At 40.4% G+C, this 18,498-nt stretch overlaps 1 protein-coding gene across 3 annotated transcripts in view; it reads left to right on the top strand.

The window, feature by feature from the left end:
- Positions 1-18,498, top strand: part of LOC108880498 (ADAMTS-like protein 3) — a 247,289-nt gene that overhangs the window by 209,093 nt on the left and 19,698 nt on the right. For 2 of the 3 annotated variants that reach the window (XM_018672035.1, XM_018672037.2), the window contains exons 16-22: positions 677-972; positions 1,064-1,193; positions 6,204-6,414; positions 6,560-6,739; positions 8,209-8,362; positions 11,982-12,701; positions 13,602-13,842. In XM_018672035.1, coding sequence (XP_018527551.1) covers positions 677-972; positions 1,064-1,193; positions 6,204-6,414; positions 6,560-6,739; positions 8,209-8,362; positions 11,982-12,701; positions 13,602-13,842 — 1,932 coding nt within the window. Of the gene's footprint in view, positions 1-676; positions 973-1,063; positions 1,194-6,203; positions 6,415-6,559; positions 6,740-8,208; positions 8,363-9,442; positions 11,393-11,981; positions 12,702-13,601; positions 13,843-18,498 lie in introns of those variants that run through there. The other variant, XM_018672045.1, reaches the window with a different exon arrangement.

Raw genomic sequence — 18,498 nt, 5'->3', positions numbered from 1 at the left:
GTTGTGTTTGAAGCCCTGTGCTTGCATGTGCACGTGTGTGCATGTAATCTGTGGGACAATATCCTTTCTACCTCTCTAACTGCACACACCTTTTTAGAAAACAGTGTGTATTTGCTGTGTAGGCTAAACATGTGAAAATGGGGTAATCAGGTGGAAAATAGTAAAACCTACAATTTTGAGATCAGGTCACCAGAATGTAAATCTAGTGAAGTAGCAGGATTTTATGTTGTATTGGCAGTTGGATCAATAATTGAACTTTTAATGGATTTCTATGGGGACCAATTTGTCCCTTAAAACTCAATATGTAGCAATCTTGATTACACACTGTATTATGAATTTATTATAGGAGCTGATGTTTAAATTTTAAAATTTAGAAAAAAAATGGACACCCTTGGCAAAATCCATGTCATATGCATTGACACAGCCAAAATGGCTGAAAAAATCTAAAATGAAATGGATAACAAAGTTCCCAAGATTGCAAAAATTGCAGTTTCTCAGCTCTGCTGGAGTCCACTGTAGTCAGCCAGAAATTTTTTATTTCATATTTTGAATTGGAATTGAATTTTAACCAGCTAATTGTGGGTGCTGATCAACTACCAGATGAAAAGCAAATGTTGAACAAAAATGTGCTGGTTTAAATTCCAAGGCTCTCTCTGTCCTCTAACACTGTGTTCAGATTTGTACCTGGGCCCTGGTCACCCTGCAGTGCACCCTGTGGACCTGGCTGGCAAACTCGAGCAGTAAAGTGCCAGGTGATGCTTTCATTCACCAAGACAGAGGTGGACCTTCCAGAGGAGGAGTGTGGCAAGGACAGACCACAGCTGGAGAGGCCCTGCAATCAGGGGCCATGTACCCAAGTTCCAGGCATCTCTTCAGGCCTCCAGGCTCACAGGGTGCCTTACATTCAAATGGAGGAAATGTACAGCTGGGACTACAGGAGCTTTACTGCCTGCTCAGCTACATGTGCTGCTGGTGAGGTTTCTGAGATGGATATACTCTCTGGACTGTGTTCTGGACTCTTTTGGACATGTTCAACTGATTCTTGTCTATGTCTTTTTCCCAGGGAAGCAGACTGCAGTTGTGAGGTGTGTTAATAGGAAGCAAGGGTATGAGGTGGAGGACTCTTTGTGTGATATATCCAGCAGGCCACCAGTAATGATCCGCATCTGTAACCCTGAGCCATGTCCCCCAAGGTGAGAGACTGCAGGCAAGCTGCTCACAGAACATGAACAAGCGCCCTAGAAGCAGGGACCACTTAAGCTGGAGGCTTCTGTGCCCAGTTTAAGTTTGAGCTCTGTATCATTTAAATTGATCATGTTGATGATATATGTGACAAAATTATCTGTAAGCAAGTGTCCACTTTTCTGAGCTTTCACAGTCTTCATCAGTGAAAGAAAATGGCTCAGGTGTCATCTTGTGACTTAAGTGTGGAATGTTACTCACATGAGGACTGTAGAAGACTGAAGAAGGCTCTAAAGATGCTAATAGAAGTGGACAATGTGTGGTAAAATCTCTCAAGACAAAATGTCAGTGCCTAAACTGAGAGACAAGTGAATTTCACTTTTACTGATTGTCTTGAACAAGGCCTAACAAAACCACAGCCATGGTGGGTGCCAGGGTTAAGTTACTCTTGTAACAGGTAATTATTTTTAACTTTGAAGTAATTAATACATCTAACCACTTGCATAATATTGTGTAGGTCCCACTCATGCTGCCAAAACAGCTCTGACCCATGTATATTCAATAACCCATAATAATGAAATGAAAACAACAAGAATTCAGACCTTTAATTCGTTTTTTTGTAGACCCTCAAGTCAGTTTTTCGTAGAAGCCCCTTTGGCAACAATTACAGTTCTGTTATCAGGGGTTATTGAATGTACATTCTAAACAGCAGTTTTATCATTTTAAACTGATATCAGATACCATAGAAATTTTATAAATCCTGAAAAAAAATTATATATAGTTACATTAACTTTAAACAGTACCAGTTTCTCAACGATTACTCTGCCAGATGACAAAATGACTGGCTTTTAAAACTTTCTAGCTCTGAAATGGAACAGTCCTCAGCCACTGGTACACTCCTGGTCTTAGAGTTTGAGTTTAAGGATTTGCCCACCTCTGTTACTTCAATGAAACCAACCCAGGCAGATGTGAGTCCAGCAGGTCAGTGGGTGAATTAGTGCCAGTGAACAGACAACTGCCCTGTCCCTCTGGCTATACTGGAGACACAGACTGGATTTCCCTCTTGCTCTGAGAAAAGGATTACCATGCAGTTAAATATATGCAGCTCTTATGTTAAGGAGCACACTCAAGTGGGTGGCAGTCATGGCCAAAAATACTGGCACCTCTGCACTTTTTTCAGATAATGCAAATTGTTACAATTAAAAATGCATTGGTATTCATGTTTATTTGATTTGTCAGCATCAGAACAACACAAAAAAACAGAGGAAAAAAGCCAAATCTGATGTCATTCCACACAGAACTCCAAAAATTGCTGGACAAAATTATTGACACCTTCAACTTGATATTTGGTAGCACCCTTTGGAAAAAGTAACTGAAATCAATTGCTCTCTGTAACCATGAATGAATTTATTACACCTCTCTACTGGAATTTTGGACCACTCTTCTTTTGCCAGCTGCTCCAGATCTCTCCAGATTTTCTCCAAACTGCAGATCTTTGATCCTCTGAAAAATAGGTTTTAATAGTAGGTTTTTCTCTATAACACTAATTCAGCACAAACAACCTGAACTGTGGCATGATGGCATTGGTTGCCCCATAATGACAATACACTGAAAACCCACAAGTTTTTGGCCATACCAACATAATTGTCACTCCAGGACAGCTTTAGTTCAGAATTCAACTGCAGAGTATGCTACTGTGATATTGTGCAGTACATGCATTTACTTCATCTACATGTGAGCACAGGTGAGCACAGGTTTTGGTTTTGGTCACTACATAGGCACAAACCTGTCAGCCTCACTGTGACGACAAGACTTCAGGAAGCTGTACTGTACACATAAAATGAAAGATGTAAAGTAATGACCTTTAAAGGTATCACTAGGTGTATTTTTTTAATGTTGGACAGAGCCAGGTTTTCTCCTGCTTTCAGTCTTTATTACTAAGCTGGGCCAACCACCCCCTTACTAACACATAGACATGAGATTGATGCATTCTTCTCATCACACCCTCAAAAAGAAAGCTTATCATTATCATTGTCCAATCAGATTCTTAGGTGTAAAAATATGGTCAAAATTCATACATATACCTTCAGCAATGTGGGAGTTTTGTCACACAGTTTTCTGGTTGGACATGTACACAGATGTTCACAAAAAACGTTTTCTTTTTTTGTAATGTATTTACAAAAGTTGATTCACAACTACAGGAACTTGTAAATATCACATTAGAAGCTTAAAGCAAATATTATTGATCCTAATTTGAGCCTATAAGAAGCCACTTCTTCAAATTATTCCACCTTCATGTAACTTATATAGGGTAGGGCAGAATTCCTGGAATTTTCAAAATGAAAAACTTTCCATGGTAATTAATGGGAATATATAGGCATTAACAGAAATATATGGGAATTAACAGGAATTAATTGGAAAGTTGTAGACTTGCAGGTTAGCCCATAACTGGGAACTTAAATGTAGTTGGAGAAAAAACAATATCTTGGAGCATAAACAACAAGATTTAAAGCAAATTAATTGAATTTCTACCCTCCACTGTGCATTCCTCCATCTCATGCACAGATAATTTCTAGAATCCTGCTCACTAGAATCCTGGGAGCGGCTGTAGCTCAGGAGGTAGAGCAGTTGCCTGCCAATCAGAATGTCCAGTCCATGTGCAGAAGTATTCTTGGGAAAGATACTGAACCCCAGTGTGTGAATGTGCATGTATGTGTTAGAGTTAGAGAGTACAAGAGTACAAGTGCTGTATGAATGTATGTGAATGGGTGAATGAGACCTGTACTCTGAAGTGCTCCAAGTGGTTGATATGACTAGAAAAGCACCATAAAAGTACAGTCCATTTACCATTTACAGCAGTACTATTGAAGCGACACTACTGCATCCGAGCCCACAGACTACATCCAGTCAAGTTAGTTTGGATCATATTACTGTGCTGAATGTATTTGATTTTTTGGTATTAAAGTTTAACGAGAAAAATAAATAAAAATGTGTTGATAGAGTAGCTAGCTAGCCGCTAAATCAGAGATGCTAAATGTAAGGTAGCTATTTAACTGACAGTTTGAGTCTGGTTCTGCTCAAGGTTTCTGCCTCTTAATAGAAAGTTTTTCCTTGCCACTGTGTGGTGCTACTCATGGTGGGAACTGCTGGGTCTCTCTTTGTAAGGAGTACAGTCTAGACCTGCTCTATATGAAAAAATCCCAGAGACAATTTATATGAATAAAAATTGAAGAGGCTAGCTATCATCTTGCTAGTTTAGCTGTGATGCTGTTTCTTCTGCTTTCTGACAGTTTTCTGTTCATACAAGACTGTAAGTTATAGTTTGATTTAGCAGCTGATTGAGGAGAGTTAATCTGGCTTATTGCTGTTGATTTATATAGCATCAACTGTGAAATATGTTTTCATTTCCAAAATTTCCCAGCTTAACTTCCCATGGGAAGTTTTGAGAAATTTTCTGCCCCTTTTGCAACCCTCACCAAACTCACTTTGATGCTTGTGATGACAATGTGTACCATGAGGTTAAGTCACTACATGTCTTGAGAGAAAGAGCAGAGAAAGAGACATCCGTGAGGATGATCATAGAAGGACATCAGTTTGAACTTAAAAGTAAAAGTGGCTATAACTCAAGAGTCACAAGAAGGTCATATTTTACATATTTAATTATCAGTGTATGCGTATGCATTTGTGTTCATGTGTGTGCAAGCTATAAACCATTGCATTTCCACACAGCAGATGGTTATTTGCCCAGCTGATAGTCCTACAAACTGCAGGCGTATCTGATTCAAACACAGGGATTTATCATTTCCCCACTCTCTAATGGACATGTACAGGAAGCAGCTGCAGAGTGCAGGGCCTCATACACACATGTATGCACATCCACCACAAACACACACACACACACACACACACACACACACACACACACACACACACACACAAAGACATGCTCACACTGATATGCACAACACACAGGGTATAGTCTGTTGCTTGAGAGTTTAGGAGGCCAACAGTGAGAACCCAGTAAGGTGTATAAACTCCCTTATTCACTCTACTACTCTGTCTGTCTATAACTCTCCCACTCATCCTCTCTCCTTCACTCTGTCTATGCATGTGACTGCTATACATCATTCTTCTCAGTGTGGATTCATCTCTCGCCTTGTGTTTTTCCTGACTCCATGAACTTTATGGAAGCAGTAAAGAAACCAGGGCTCTGTGTGATGTCTTTGTGTTGTATGATGTCCAGTGCCAACAGAAGCCACATGCTCAGGTCCACAGGCCTTTGATTTTGTATCAAAAATTAATTCATTTTGGCACTTTTTCCTAGCACACAGATTTGCTCAGAAACCTTAGAAAACATTTTTTTTCATATCCTCAAATATCCAGATTGTCCACATGTCTCAACATTTCAGGTACTCTGTCATTTCTGTACAATCTGAGCTACTTTAACAGCTGAGTTCAGTTGAATAATGAATCATTCATGTGCCTCCCTGTTTGATTTGCCTCTCTTATTAACACCACCATGGTCAGACTTTCACATTCATGTATAAATCACAAGCAATATACTCTCTTGGAAAACCTTGGGCTTCAGCTGCTGTGAACAGGACTGGAGAAAAGGAAAGAAGCCTCACAATCTCCAAAAGCTGAGGCACAATGCCCAAAAAGTCTAAGCACTCTATGACAACCACAGGCATTCACTTTATATTCATATCATTTTTCAGTTTTGATTTTCCCACATGTAACATTTTATCAGAGGAAATAACTAAAAAGCAAAAACTTCACATAGAAATACAGTTAATGCAACATCATGCCCATATTACATTATTCAAGCAAAAACATGAAGACATGAAGCAATCCTGAGCATTCAGTTACAAGGCCACTGACAGCTGTGCATCATTAGGAATTGATGCCATTCAAATAAATAATGGACTGAGCAAGAATGTTTGATTTTCAGGTATATGTTCATACTGCTAATATCTCATAGCAGTATTTAGTGTCTGACTTACTCTATTATCCCTCTGTAGATGGGAGGTGACAGCGTGGACTGGCTGCTCTGCATCCTGCGGCACTGGAATACAGACCAGGAGTGTGTTTTGTATGTGTCTGTTGTCCCTTGACCAGCAGGATATTCTGACTCTCTCAGAGGAAGAGTGCAGGGAATTCAAACCTGCAATCCTGCAACCCTGCAACCAGGTTGACTGTCCTCCAGCCTGGGAGACCGAGCCTTGGCAACTGGTATGGACTCTTTTTGTTTGTATGTTTCTATGTATTTGATCATGGTTAATAAAAAAAAAACTGGATATGCAGAAGAAAATAGATGGATGGATGGATTAATAAAAACTGATTAAACCCCTCCATACCTTTATCATCTTCTCTCCAGTGCTCCCAGTCCTGTGGTGGGGGTGTCCAGGTGAGGAAGGTTTACTGTAAGCAGTTGCTGTCCACAGGGGCCTATAGGAGGCTGGGAGACAGGGCCTGCTGGGGGGCCAAACCTGCCACTAACAGAGGCTGCAGTAACTCTGACTGTCTGCCCTATATAGCAGGAGGACAATGGGGAAAGGTGAGTTCCCAGCTGTGGAGAAATGAAAGAGATAATGGAGGAGGACTATAGATGCTGCAAGATGGAATGAAAGCCACTGTTTCAATATAGTATTTCCAAAGAAATCTGTCTAATATGACTCAAGACTTGATCCAATCTGCATTTAAAACAGAAATATATTTGCTCTGAAATAGATTTGCTTTTGGGGGCAAAGTAAACCCACACATTTTTTTATTAACTGGTGAACTGTCTCTGCCAGAGTATGAACTGCCAGAGCATGGTTTACAAGCAATTATGAGACAATGGTACAATTACATCTCTTAAATATACTGTGTAAGCTTATAGAGACCTGAAGTGAAACTGAAACCTCTGGGTTCTGCTCCAGTAGGAAAACGTTATTCAAAATCACACTGACATTAGTAATGTCACAACATAAACTTACCCAAGAATATGGTGTATAGTTAACTCCTATGTCTAGAGTAGAATGATGGGCATCTTACTGGTTGCTGAATGAACTGTTACCTCACAGCAAGAAGGTTCCAGATTCGAGCCCGGTTCACCTGGGCCTTTTTTGTGTGGAGTTTGCATGTTCTCCCTGTGCCTGCATGGGTTCTCTCTGGGTACTCCAGCTTCCTCCCACAGTCCAAAGACATGCATGTTAGGTCAATTGGTGACTCTAAATTGCCCGTAAGTGTGAATGTGTGTGAATAAATGGTTGTTTGTCTATAAGTGTGGAGCTGGGATAGGCTCCAACCCCCCTGCAACCCTTAATAGATAATAGAGATAATGATTGAATTATTATTATTTTTTTTTATTTTAGTTAATTAGCTATTGATAGAGCTCTAACTATCACTAGTACATTGCTAGCTGGCTAGCATGTGGAAGAATGTTATTGTGCCACCATCTGGTGTGACCATGCTTTTAGAACTAGCATCTTGAAGATACAAAAATGTTCACCCCAACGCATGAACATTTGTGTTAATGCATGTATCATTTAGTTGAAGAATGTACTTTTATTGCTATTTAGAGCGTACTTTTCTGGGTTTTTCCAGATTTAAATTTTTAGTTTTTATTGTAAGGTGTCCTTGTGTTTACTTTTCAGTCAGAATTTGTACACTGTTTATAATAACAATCTTCTACTTCATTACTTCCAGAATCACATTTTCACATCAGTATTGGACAATTCTCAGCACACAATTCACACCCTCTGCCATTGCTCCATGTGCTTCCAAAACTCCACTGTAACTGAATCCTTTTCCTTTCCTTTCCTTAACTGAACCATACTTGATGTGCATTGTTGGCACTGACTATTAAAACCATTATCACCCTGGTGTTTTACAGAATCGAGAAATATCAGTGTTCTATTTGACAAAAGGGGTGTTGAATTAGGTCAGTCAGTCATAAACATTCCCATTCTGTTACAATTCTGTGAATATTCTCATTCATCCAGGTTTTGGTTCCCATTCTGTTCTTTTCTTTTTACTCTGTAGTGCTCAGTGTCCTGTGGTTTGGGTATCCAGCGGAGGGAGCCACTGTGTCACCAGTTGACAGCCACAGGCCACCAGGTGACACTGGCCAGAGAACTGTGCTCAGGGTTACCTTCCCCACCACTTGTCCGCACCTGCCGCATGTTGGCCTGTCCCAGTAAGAGCTCATACAAACACTCACGTACATTATTAGAAACTGTAGGAACTTTATGTTAACTTTTGAAAAACAGAATAAAAATATAGAACTAAAAAAACATGAAATGGCCCCTGCACTGTTATGACATACAGCCACCTGTAGAGGTACAAGTAGCATAAGAGATGGATGGATATTTAATATCTGAGGCTAAGTAATGCCTGTTGCACACTCCACAGTCTCTGAAATCTGCTATTGACTGGAAACTCTCTATCAAAAGCTTTCTATCAAGCCCCAGTTGAATGTATGAAAATTATAATTAACAGGTTGGTTTCAGATTCTTTAGGTGTGAAACAGGGAGCACTACACTGTTTGTCCTCTATATAGATGATTTGCAGATTAAGCAAGCAGTTATTGGGGTCAGACCCAGTGATATAATAGATTTTCAACTTTTTTTATGCAGGTGATTTTGTTTGTCTGGCAGGTACTTAAATATTGCTTATGGCTTGTGTAGTAAATGGTGACTCATGATAAAAGAAAGGGCAATGCCCAAAAATAAATCTGTATTTCATATTGGTTCAGTTCTTCTATACTGGAAGAGTTTCAGATATTTAGGTTTTACTTTAGGCGATCATTTTGCATTTGGAACAGGAATTGGACTTCTGTCAGACACTGCTGGTAGGGCTCTGGGTGTTGTTCAAGATAAGGTAGCTTTGATAGGTTATAGGTTATAGGTTATTGATAGGATGTGCCAATAGGTGCCAATAGGATGTTTGGCAATATGGTTGCAATTAGCTATTAGCTTAATGAGCCCCATATAAAAAAAATAGAGGTGGGTGAGGATAGGAGTGAGAATTGATAGTGGACATGCCAGAGGATGCTACTTTTCTTCACTTGGCCTGAAGGCATGCTTTACCACATATTTAGGAACAAAAATAATGTCTGTAAAGTTTTGTTTACTTTCTACAGTGCTACTACCAGAGTGACTGTTTGTATAGACTCTGGGAGACAGACATAACATGGACCTTACAGTTGAGCGTTTCCAATCCTGGATGTGGAGAGCTCCTCCTTCTTCCTTGTTCTTTGTTCTTCCACTTCTGGCAGGTTTACAACAGCATAACAGTCCTCAGGATGTTCCAGCTCCAGTGTTAAGAGTGGCAAGTTGCCATGTGTGGCTGCTCTTACATGGTGTTTTTCCTGGGAAACTTCCTCACCACACTGGGAGTGGTATACCAGAAAAACATGAACAATCAGGACAAGTCCAAGACCTTATAAGACTGGAATAATCTGTTAAAGGAACAGAAAATGTGAAAAGTTACCCTAACTCTAATATTCTCCTTAGAGCTCTTTATCAGTGTTGTCCTTGTGGACTATTTTACATGCACTGCTGCTTTAATCATGTCCTTCATGTTCCTTCATTTTAAGTCATTTTGGGGTGACTGTGGCTCAGGAGGTAGAGTGGGTCGCCCACTAACCAGAAGATCGGTGGTTTGATCCCCAGCTCCTCCTGAAGTATCTTTGGGCAAAATACTGAACCCCAAATTGCTCCTGATGTATCATCATTGTGTGAATATGTGTGTGCATGTGCTTAGAGCGCTCTATAATAGATGTAGGTGGAACGAGCGCTGTATGAATTTGGGCATGAATGGGTGAATGTGACCTGCAGTGTCCTTGGGCAACTTGAGTGGTGACTGAATAGAAAAGCGATAAATAAATGCAGTCCATTTACTGTCACTGAATCTGGAGGAAACCAGACATGACATTTAGAGTTGGCTGTAAAATTGGTTGACCACAGGTGGTTTCTCGTCAGGGTGTAGAAACACATCAAAAATGATGTCATAGCAAAGCGACTGAATCTTTTGTCAATATGATAGTTCAGTTTTTCCCTTTTTTATAGAAAACTTTTATAAAACGAAAATTTTGTTTTGTCTTTATCATTATGTGGTATTGAGTGTAGATTGATGAAAAAGCATTTTTTTTAATTGAATGCCTTGCAAATGTGACTCCTGCGCGTCAAAGTCTAAGTGTGTTTCATAACATGTTATCTTCAGCTGTTGCTCCCTGCGTTTTCTCACATATTCTATTGGTGAATTAAGCATGCGATGAAGGCTGTGTCATTGGAAGAGTTAAAATGCTAGTATGCTTCTTCAGAAGTGATAGTTGGATAGTCAGATGTCCTCAGAAACCACCTCCCACCACACCTTTCCAACATCAGATTACAGGAGACTGTGTTTGATAATTTCCATAACCTTCTGAAATCTGCTCTACAACAATCACACCCACATCACAGAGTGATTGGCCAGCTGTGCAGAGGCGAGGAGGGAGTTAGGGTTTGAATTTCTCTGTCAGCTCTCTTTTTTTAATTCTTCACACAACTGTCACTGTCATGTTACTAATGACATCCCAGTGAAAGACTATGAATATCTTCCAGGACACACAAATATGCAGTTTTCCTCATATTTAGATGATATCTAATTTTCTCACTCTTTATGATGACAGCTTTTCAGTCCACCTTCCACTGGATTTTTATCTAGTCTTGTTTTAAATTATAGAATTAATCTTTGCTAGCTCTGATTTTACTATTCATGCAGATGAGCCCTTCATTGTCCTCATTACTGATTTTTTTTTTCTTTTTTTTTTACTTACAGCATGTCTGGCCAAACTCATAACCACGGTCACACCCTAGACCTAGTCTTTAGCCTGGGTCTGAGATTATCATCTGTAGACATTATGGATATGTTTGTGTTTGACCATAAATGCATTCAGAGCTAGTGCCAATTATTCAGGTCTCTCAGCCCACTGAGAGCCCACTCTCTGGCTTTAAAAGAGCTATCATTCTTTTATAATAGGATGGCTGTCAGATCATGCTACTTTTCTGAACTTATTTCGTTTGAATAACCCCAGATTCCTATTTAAGACTGATGGTCAGTTAGTAAACCCTGTCTCTCCTTGTGCATCTACTGATTGCTTTACTGATTGTGATTTGATGTGATTTTTTTTTTTGTGCTTTTACTTTGCTGGACAGGTGAAGTCAATTAAAATGTTAAAATGTTACTGCTAAGTCTCTGGTTGTTGATTACCTGTAATACCTTGAGTATCTGTAACTGAGTAACTTCTGAGCAAATTCTTGCAGCTGTGGAAAACAAAATTATCTTTGAAAAGTTTCAATTGGGTTTTTGCCAAAATCATAGTACTAAGACAACACTACTCAAAGTCACAAATGCACAAATGACCTCTTAATGAACGCAGACACAGGCTTGTGATCAGGCTAGTGCTGCTTGACCTAAGTGCAGCACAATTGGTCATGGCATTTTATTAAATAGACTGAGGCACTGAGTGAACATATCTGGTACTGTGCTAACTGGTTCTCATCATATTTGTCCAACTGGGGGTTCTCTGTTAATGTTTCTATTAATAACTTCCTGTCTTCCTTTTCCTACGTAAAATATGGTATGCTGCAAGGGTCGAATCTAGGTCCATTTTTGTTTAACAAAGAATGAAGAATTTCAGTTTCAAGGAAGCTTTTCTACTTTTGTGGACTTTCCTCTGTCTCAATAAAAATACGGACTTGTGCATAAACATGAAACATCATTGCCCACATTAAAAAAAAACCCTACCCTCTTTCACTCCCCTATTACAACAGAACACAACAAAGAGATGAGACCCAAAGGCACCCAGAGGGCTCCAGTGAAGACCCAAGTCAAGCACACAATGAGACGCCCACCAAAGGCCAGGGGCTATATGGAAGGGATTAAACAATGTCCAAAGCTCATGGGTAAGCACCACATCTACATTCAGACTCGCAAGGACAGACACCTTCGCTTGACTATTGGTGGCCATGCCTACCTCCTACCCAACACCTCCCTGGTCCTTAAATGCCCTGTCAGAAAGTTCCCTAAAGCTTACATCCAATGGCTCAAAGATGGACACTCCATACCCAGCTCCAAACATCTGGCTATTACCAAATCTGGCTCTCTGAAGATCCACTTTGTGGGAGCAGAGGACACTGGGGTGTACAAGTGTGTTGCTGGACCAGCTTCAGATATCTTAACCCTCCAGTTGATAGGTAGTGACAGCAGGTCAACCGGCAAATTGTCTACTACCAGTCCTGATTCCGACTGGCTTAGTTGCCATCATCACTACTCAAACCTGGAGCAGGTTAGTGTGTCTCTATTGCCCCCTGGTGTCCAGGAGGCCTTGCTGCAGCCATGGCTGAAGGAGAGGCTTATTAATATAACTCTACAGGCTGACAGAGGAGAGATCCAGCAGGAACAAGCCTCAGAACTCATCTCCTCACTACTGACCCACATGTCTGCTTTCCAGCTCTGGACCCAGATTACAGAGGGAGGGATAGAAGTAAAAGGTAATTATAAACCCAGCTTCCCACACTGTGTAGTGTGTCTTTGAGCTTAGAGGCAAGAATGCCAAGATGCTCTTCAGATTCTCTTTAATTCTCTCTTAGACTTTTTTCTTTTCTTCCAAAATCCTTTCTGTGTCATCCATCTAATTACTGTATACAGTCATGAATGTATATGTCACTGATTGCATCTTTTGATATGTCCTGATATTTTTGATAAATCCTGATATTTGATATGAGGTAATACTAAGTGCACAGACCACAGACTATATCTTTGTGATCTGTTTTGAAGGTAATGTAAGTAAAATCTTGAAATGAATTCTAAAATAATCTGGTGTTCATATAAATGTAGTGGGTAATATGATATCTTTTCTGGGTTTTTGTGTGATATCTAACCGCTGTAAAGTTTGAAGTATGTAAATCATTCTGTCGATATTCAATATAATTTGTTTATATTGTCAAGATATGTACAGCTGGGGATTAAGAATTTCAACACAATGTTATGAAATTGAAACATTTCTGAAACAGAAATTTTGAATATTTAATGAAATGTAACAATGACAGCAGTGGTTAGCACTGTTGGCTCACAGCAACAAGGTTTTCCTGGGGCTTTTCTGTGTTGAGTGTGCGTGATTTCCCTGTGCCTGCTTGGGTTCTCTCCGGGTGAATGTGAGTGTTAATGGTTGTTTTTCTCTACATGTCAGCCCAACAATAGACTGGTGATCTGTCCAGGGTGTACCCTGCCTCTTACCAAATGTCATGTGAAATATGACTCCCCCTCCCCCACAATTTGCCATATAAAAGAAAAAACATCTATCACATTGGCAGAAAAATATATACTGCTCTTGGTTTCAGTTATATAGTTCTTGTTCCTTATATTGTGTTTGTATGTGATTTGTCCCACAGACAGACTACCCAACTGGTCAGAGCACTCCTCATTGGACATAGTTGTGAACAGACCAGTGATCATCAGACACCAGCAGATGCCTCAACTGAGTTTTCAGAGGAGCATCAATGTCAGTATTGGACACAGTGCCCTCCTCACCAATGCCACCCAATCACTGGCCATACTTTGCCCCGCAGAGGGCTTCCCGCCACCCAAAATCAGCTGGACCAAAGATGGAGCTCTGTTGCAGCACACTGAGAGGTGACATACTAGAGCTAATGCTGACCAATTAAAGAAGTGTTTCACAAAGTTATGAGACCTTGCAAACTCTATTGAGGTACTTTGAGCATGATATCATATACTAAATAATATAGCTCTATACAGCAAAAATACTTTTATTGAATTCTGTCTTAGAGAAATAGTAAAAATCAAAACAATATGTGCATTTAGATAAATGAATACATGTTTTTTAAAATGTACTTAGGCACCTTTATCTATTTTTTTGTCAAGTAACTAAGATTAAACAACCACCACATGCTTACATGTGAAAAACTGTAAATTTTGCTTTACATTGTCAAAAAGGATAAATGACATAATATCTACAATATGTCATTCACTGGTATTCTCTCACATGTGTGGGAGCAGGCAGTTGAATATGGAAGCCATTTCCACTTTGCTTGAGGCCCTGTCAATCATGCCATGCCTGACTGCTCTGCAGTTCAAACCTGTTGAACTAGGCTTGCCATGTAATGGTGCTGGGCTGGGCCAGTGTAGTTTCTACTCTGAAGTCTTGCTTGAAAATTTGACAAACCCAAAGTCATTTTATTAGTTCCACTCAAAGTATGCCCAGTAGTCTAAAAGTGTGTACTGCCAGGTGCAACACCATGAGAAGAAGAAGAGAAGAAATTATTGGAATGTGTCCTATTTGTAAGACTCATCTTGTCAAGGAGACACACAAAAGGGGAAAATCTCACAGAGAGAGACTGGGGAACCAGGGTAATGCAGCCAGTAGGACTCTATGATGGCAGACATTTGCCCATGTTGGAATGTGGCCTCAGACACTCTCTTGCTTGGCTTTTCCTACGGGACACTCTGACATTTTGAGAAAGGTTCTGATGTGCCACATGAACCAGAGTCAGATAAAAAGATCAATGAGTTTCACCTCTGTGCATTCAGTATAGAGATAAATCTATGACTAGCTTAGCACAAAGACAAGACTGGAATCAGGAGAAAACTGCTAGCCTACTTCCAGCCAAGTAAAAACATACACTCTAACAATTCCAATGCTATCTCTGCAAATATCTCTGTAAATTGCTAGTTGATCAACAGTACATCCAACATATGAGACCTGTGGGTTTTGTTAAGCGTTAGGACAGTGATCACACCTGCCATCTCCATTATGAAGACGGGACAACAAGAGATGTTGTATGCTGCCATTACTCCTAGCCTGTGTTAAATGCACAAGACATAACATGTCAGTAAATTTAGAAAACTGTGACTACGCTTTCCATATTTGTGTATATGCTCCCACCTAGGACCAAACCACACAGCTTTGGTGGCCCTTCCTCCCATTTTAAAAGTTGCAGCACAGAAATAGGCTCTCTCGATTATATTGCCAGGAGAACACATAGATTACATTTTGGTCCAGTGACTGGTAATAATTGCACTGGGCAAGAAAAAAAGCAGACAGGCAATCAAACAAACTGTAAACAGACCCCCAGGTTAGCCACACTTATTTGGAGGAGAAAACAAAAGCAGTGAAATTATAAAAAATATTCATCACAACTCACCAAGCCCCCAAGGAGAACTAATGTGATGTGATTTTAGCATAGTGGACACACTTGAAATTGTAGGTCCTGTGACCTACACCTGGCCAGTGGGCTTCATATGCACACAGTTAATCAATTTCATTCAACTGAATAATACACTTGTTACCATTGATCTATAAGATTGACTCTTTGGTTCACCTTTGACCTACCAAACAATAAATAGACTGCATCACAATTTTGCATTTAAAGCACTTACAGTTTGCCTCTTCTTCACCTATGCACATACTATACTCACACTTAAATGACAATGGAGTTACTTTATCACGTAATGCAGTCACCTAGCAAGTTGAAATTGTTGCCAAAAATGTTATGACACTTTGACAGGAGGAGCCAGGGATCAAACCACTTTATGGACAACTGGCTCTACCTCATGAGCCACAGCCTCCCCTAGTTACTTTAATTGCACTTCATGGACAGGTTTTCTGTACAAGGAGGAATTATTACAGATATTTCCTCTTAACTTCTAATGTAGCGGTTTAGATCACCTTGCCTTGTTGAGCTTCATTGTAGTGATATCACGGTGTTCCCAGATCAACAATTACTTGTGAGTACAGTGTGAAAAAAAACAAAAAGGCCAAAGGCTTATTTAAAAGACATCATCTCGCAGAGAGCTGAGGTCTCTAGGGCCCACTGTTCATGCAGAAAGCTGCAGTGCATGCAGAGCGTGAACAGTGGAATAAGCATTTGTATATTTAGGGTCCAAGCACAAAGCGTGTAAGGGCCCTATTGGAATTGTTTGGATTAGCGTGGAAAGACCCTATTGGAATTGCTCAGATTCTTCTTCTTATTGTTGCCCACAATGAATCACCTTTTTGAAGGCCTAGACTTGCTCAAAAACTCACTAAACTTTGCAAACGCATCAGAAATGGCTCTATAGTGCCTCCCCTGGAAACTTTCAAAAGTGATCCCCCTTTGGGCTTAGTTTGTCGTAGGTGAATGAAATTCAGGGAGCATGTAACATGCCCAGATGTACAAAAAAAGTTTCTTGACGTCATTACCTCAAACCAACAGGAAGTTGGCCGTTTTGATTTTAATACACAAACAAATTTTGCTCATTTTTCGCCCTTTTGGGATGTTGTATTTGAATGAACTCCTCCCAGACATTTTATCATATCAACTTTAAACTCAGTGAGTATACTGTTAAGACCTTTGTGAATAAAAGTTATCAAAAGCATAGGGTGTGGCCGTGGTGGCACCTATAATTTCGATGTCTTGCCATGAAACAGGAAGTTGCAGTTAAATTGCTGTGACTCAGCCACAAAATTTCTCAGGTTTGATAATGGCCCTGGCCTGGAAAATACCCTCATGTCAATATTCATATAAAGTTTTAGCACCACCTACTGGCAACAGGAAATGACATATTTTATACTTTAATCAGGAAAATCATATTGTCTTACTGTCAAAATTGTAGTGATCTGTTGGGCGTGTCTGTGGCACTGTGGCAAATTTTGATGTTTCGCCATGAACCAGGAAGCTGATGTAACTCATGTATACATTATCCGACCTGGCCCAAACTTTTAACAAGGGTCCTGGCCTTAGGACACATGTAAGCCAATATTCAATTCTAAACATAGCACCCCCTACCAGCAATAGGAAATGACATTTTTTTAATTTGATGTACCTCTCCTACAGCAGTTTACCAGATCCACTTCAAATGTGGTCAGGAAAGCCTTTCATGATGCCTTTTTGTCAAAATTGTGAGGTTTCCTTGAAGGGGCACGGTGGATGTTTCTCTTTGGAGTGTTATAAGATAAGATAAGATAAAATAATCCTTTATTATTTACATTGTGAAGACCTGACAAGTAAGGGCAAAAATTAAAAACCTTGATAAGGGTATAAAATATATATATATATATATATATATATATATATATATATATATATATATATATATATGTATATATATATATATATATATACACACACACACAACAGTATAAACATGACAATGTAATAACAAAATATTAACAAAAGAGCAATATACACAGGACAATACAGATATTGCACATTTTGAAATGGCATTGCACACAGTGAGTGACTCATAGCAGCTGTTTTGGATTAGTAACAGTGCAGAACCTCGTGAAAATGGTCCATGTGAGTATGTGGTGGACTAGGAGCAGTGTTGATTGTAGAGTCTAACAGCAGCAGGAAGGAAGGACCTGCGATACCTCTCCTTCACACACTTTAAGTGAAGCAGCCTATCACTGAAGGAGCTGCTCAGTGCTGTCAGACTGTCCTGCATGGGGTGGAGCTCGTTGTCCATCAGGGTTGATAGCTTTGCTATCATCCTCCTCTCTCCCACCACCTCCACAGGGTCAAGAGGGCACCCCAGGACAGAGCTGGCTTTCTTGATCAGCTTGTCCAGTCTCTTCAAGTCCGCTGTCGAGATGCTGCTTCCCCAGCAGACCACTTCATAGAAGATGGCTGATGCCATAACAGTGTCATAAAAAGTCCTCAAGAGTGCTCCCTGCACTCCAAAGGACCTGAGTCTCCTCAGCAGGTAGAGTCTGCTCTGAGCCTTCTTATAAAGTGCAGTGGTGTTGTCTGTCCAGGCCAGTCTATTGTTCAGCTGAACACCCAGGTACTTATAAGATGTCACCATCTCAATGTCTCTTCCCTGGATGTTCACTGGTGTTGGGGGGAGTGTCTGCTCCTGCAGACACTCCTTCCGCAGGCACCAGTCCACAAAGTCCTGTGTCAGTTCTCTGTACTCCCTGTCATCCTCATTTGTGATGAGGCCGATGACTGCAGAGTCGTCAGAGAACTTTTGCAGGTGGCAGTGAGGTGAGTTGTACTGAAGTCTGCAGTGTAGAGGGTGAAGAGGAATGGAGCCAGGACTGTTCCCTGCGGGGCCCCCGTGCTGCAGACCACCATGTCAGACATGCAGTCTCGTGTCCTCACATACTGTGGTCAGTTGGTGAGGTAATCCAGTATCCAGAATGTGAGATGCTGGTCCACCCCCATGAGTTCCAGCTTGTCCCTCAGGAGCATGAGCTGTATGGTGTTGAAAGCACTGGAGAAATCAAAGAACATGATTCTCACAGTGCTTCCAGGTTTATCCAGGTGAGAGAAAGCTCTGTGGAGAAGG

This window comes from Lates calcarifer, unplaced genomic scaffold (genome assembly GCF_001640805.2).
Source record: "Lates calcarifer isolate ASB-BC8 unplaced genomic scaffold, TLL_Latcal_v3 _unitig_950_quiver_259, whole genome shotgun sequence".
Taxonomy (NCBI): domain Eukaryota; kingdom Metazoa; phylum Chordata; class Actinopteri; family Centropomidae; genus Lates; species Lates calcarifer.
The sequence above is the reverse complement of the archived record's forward strand: the minus strand, read 5'-3'. Positions and strand labels throughout refer to the sequence as shown.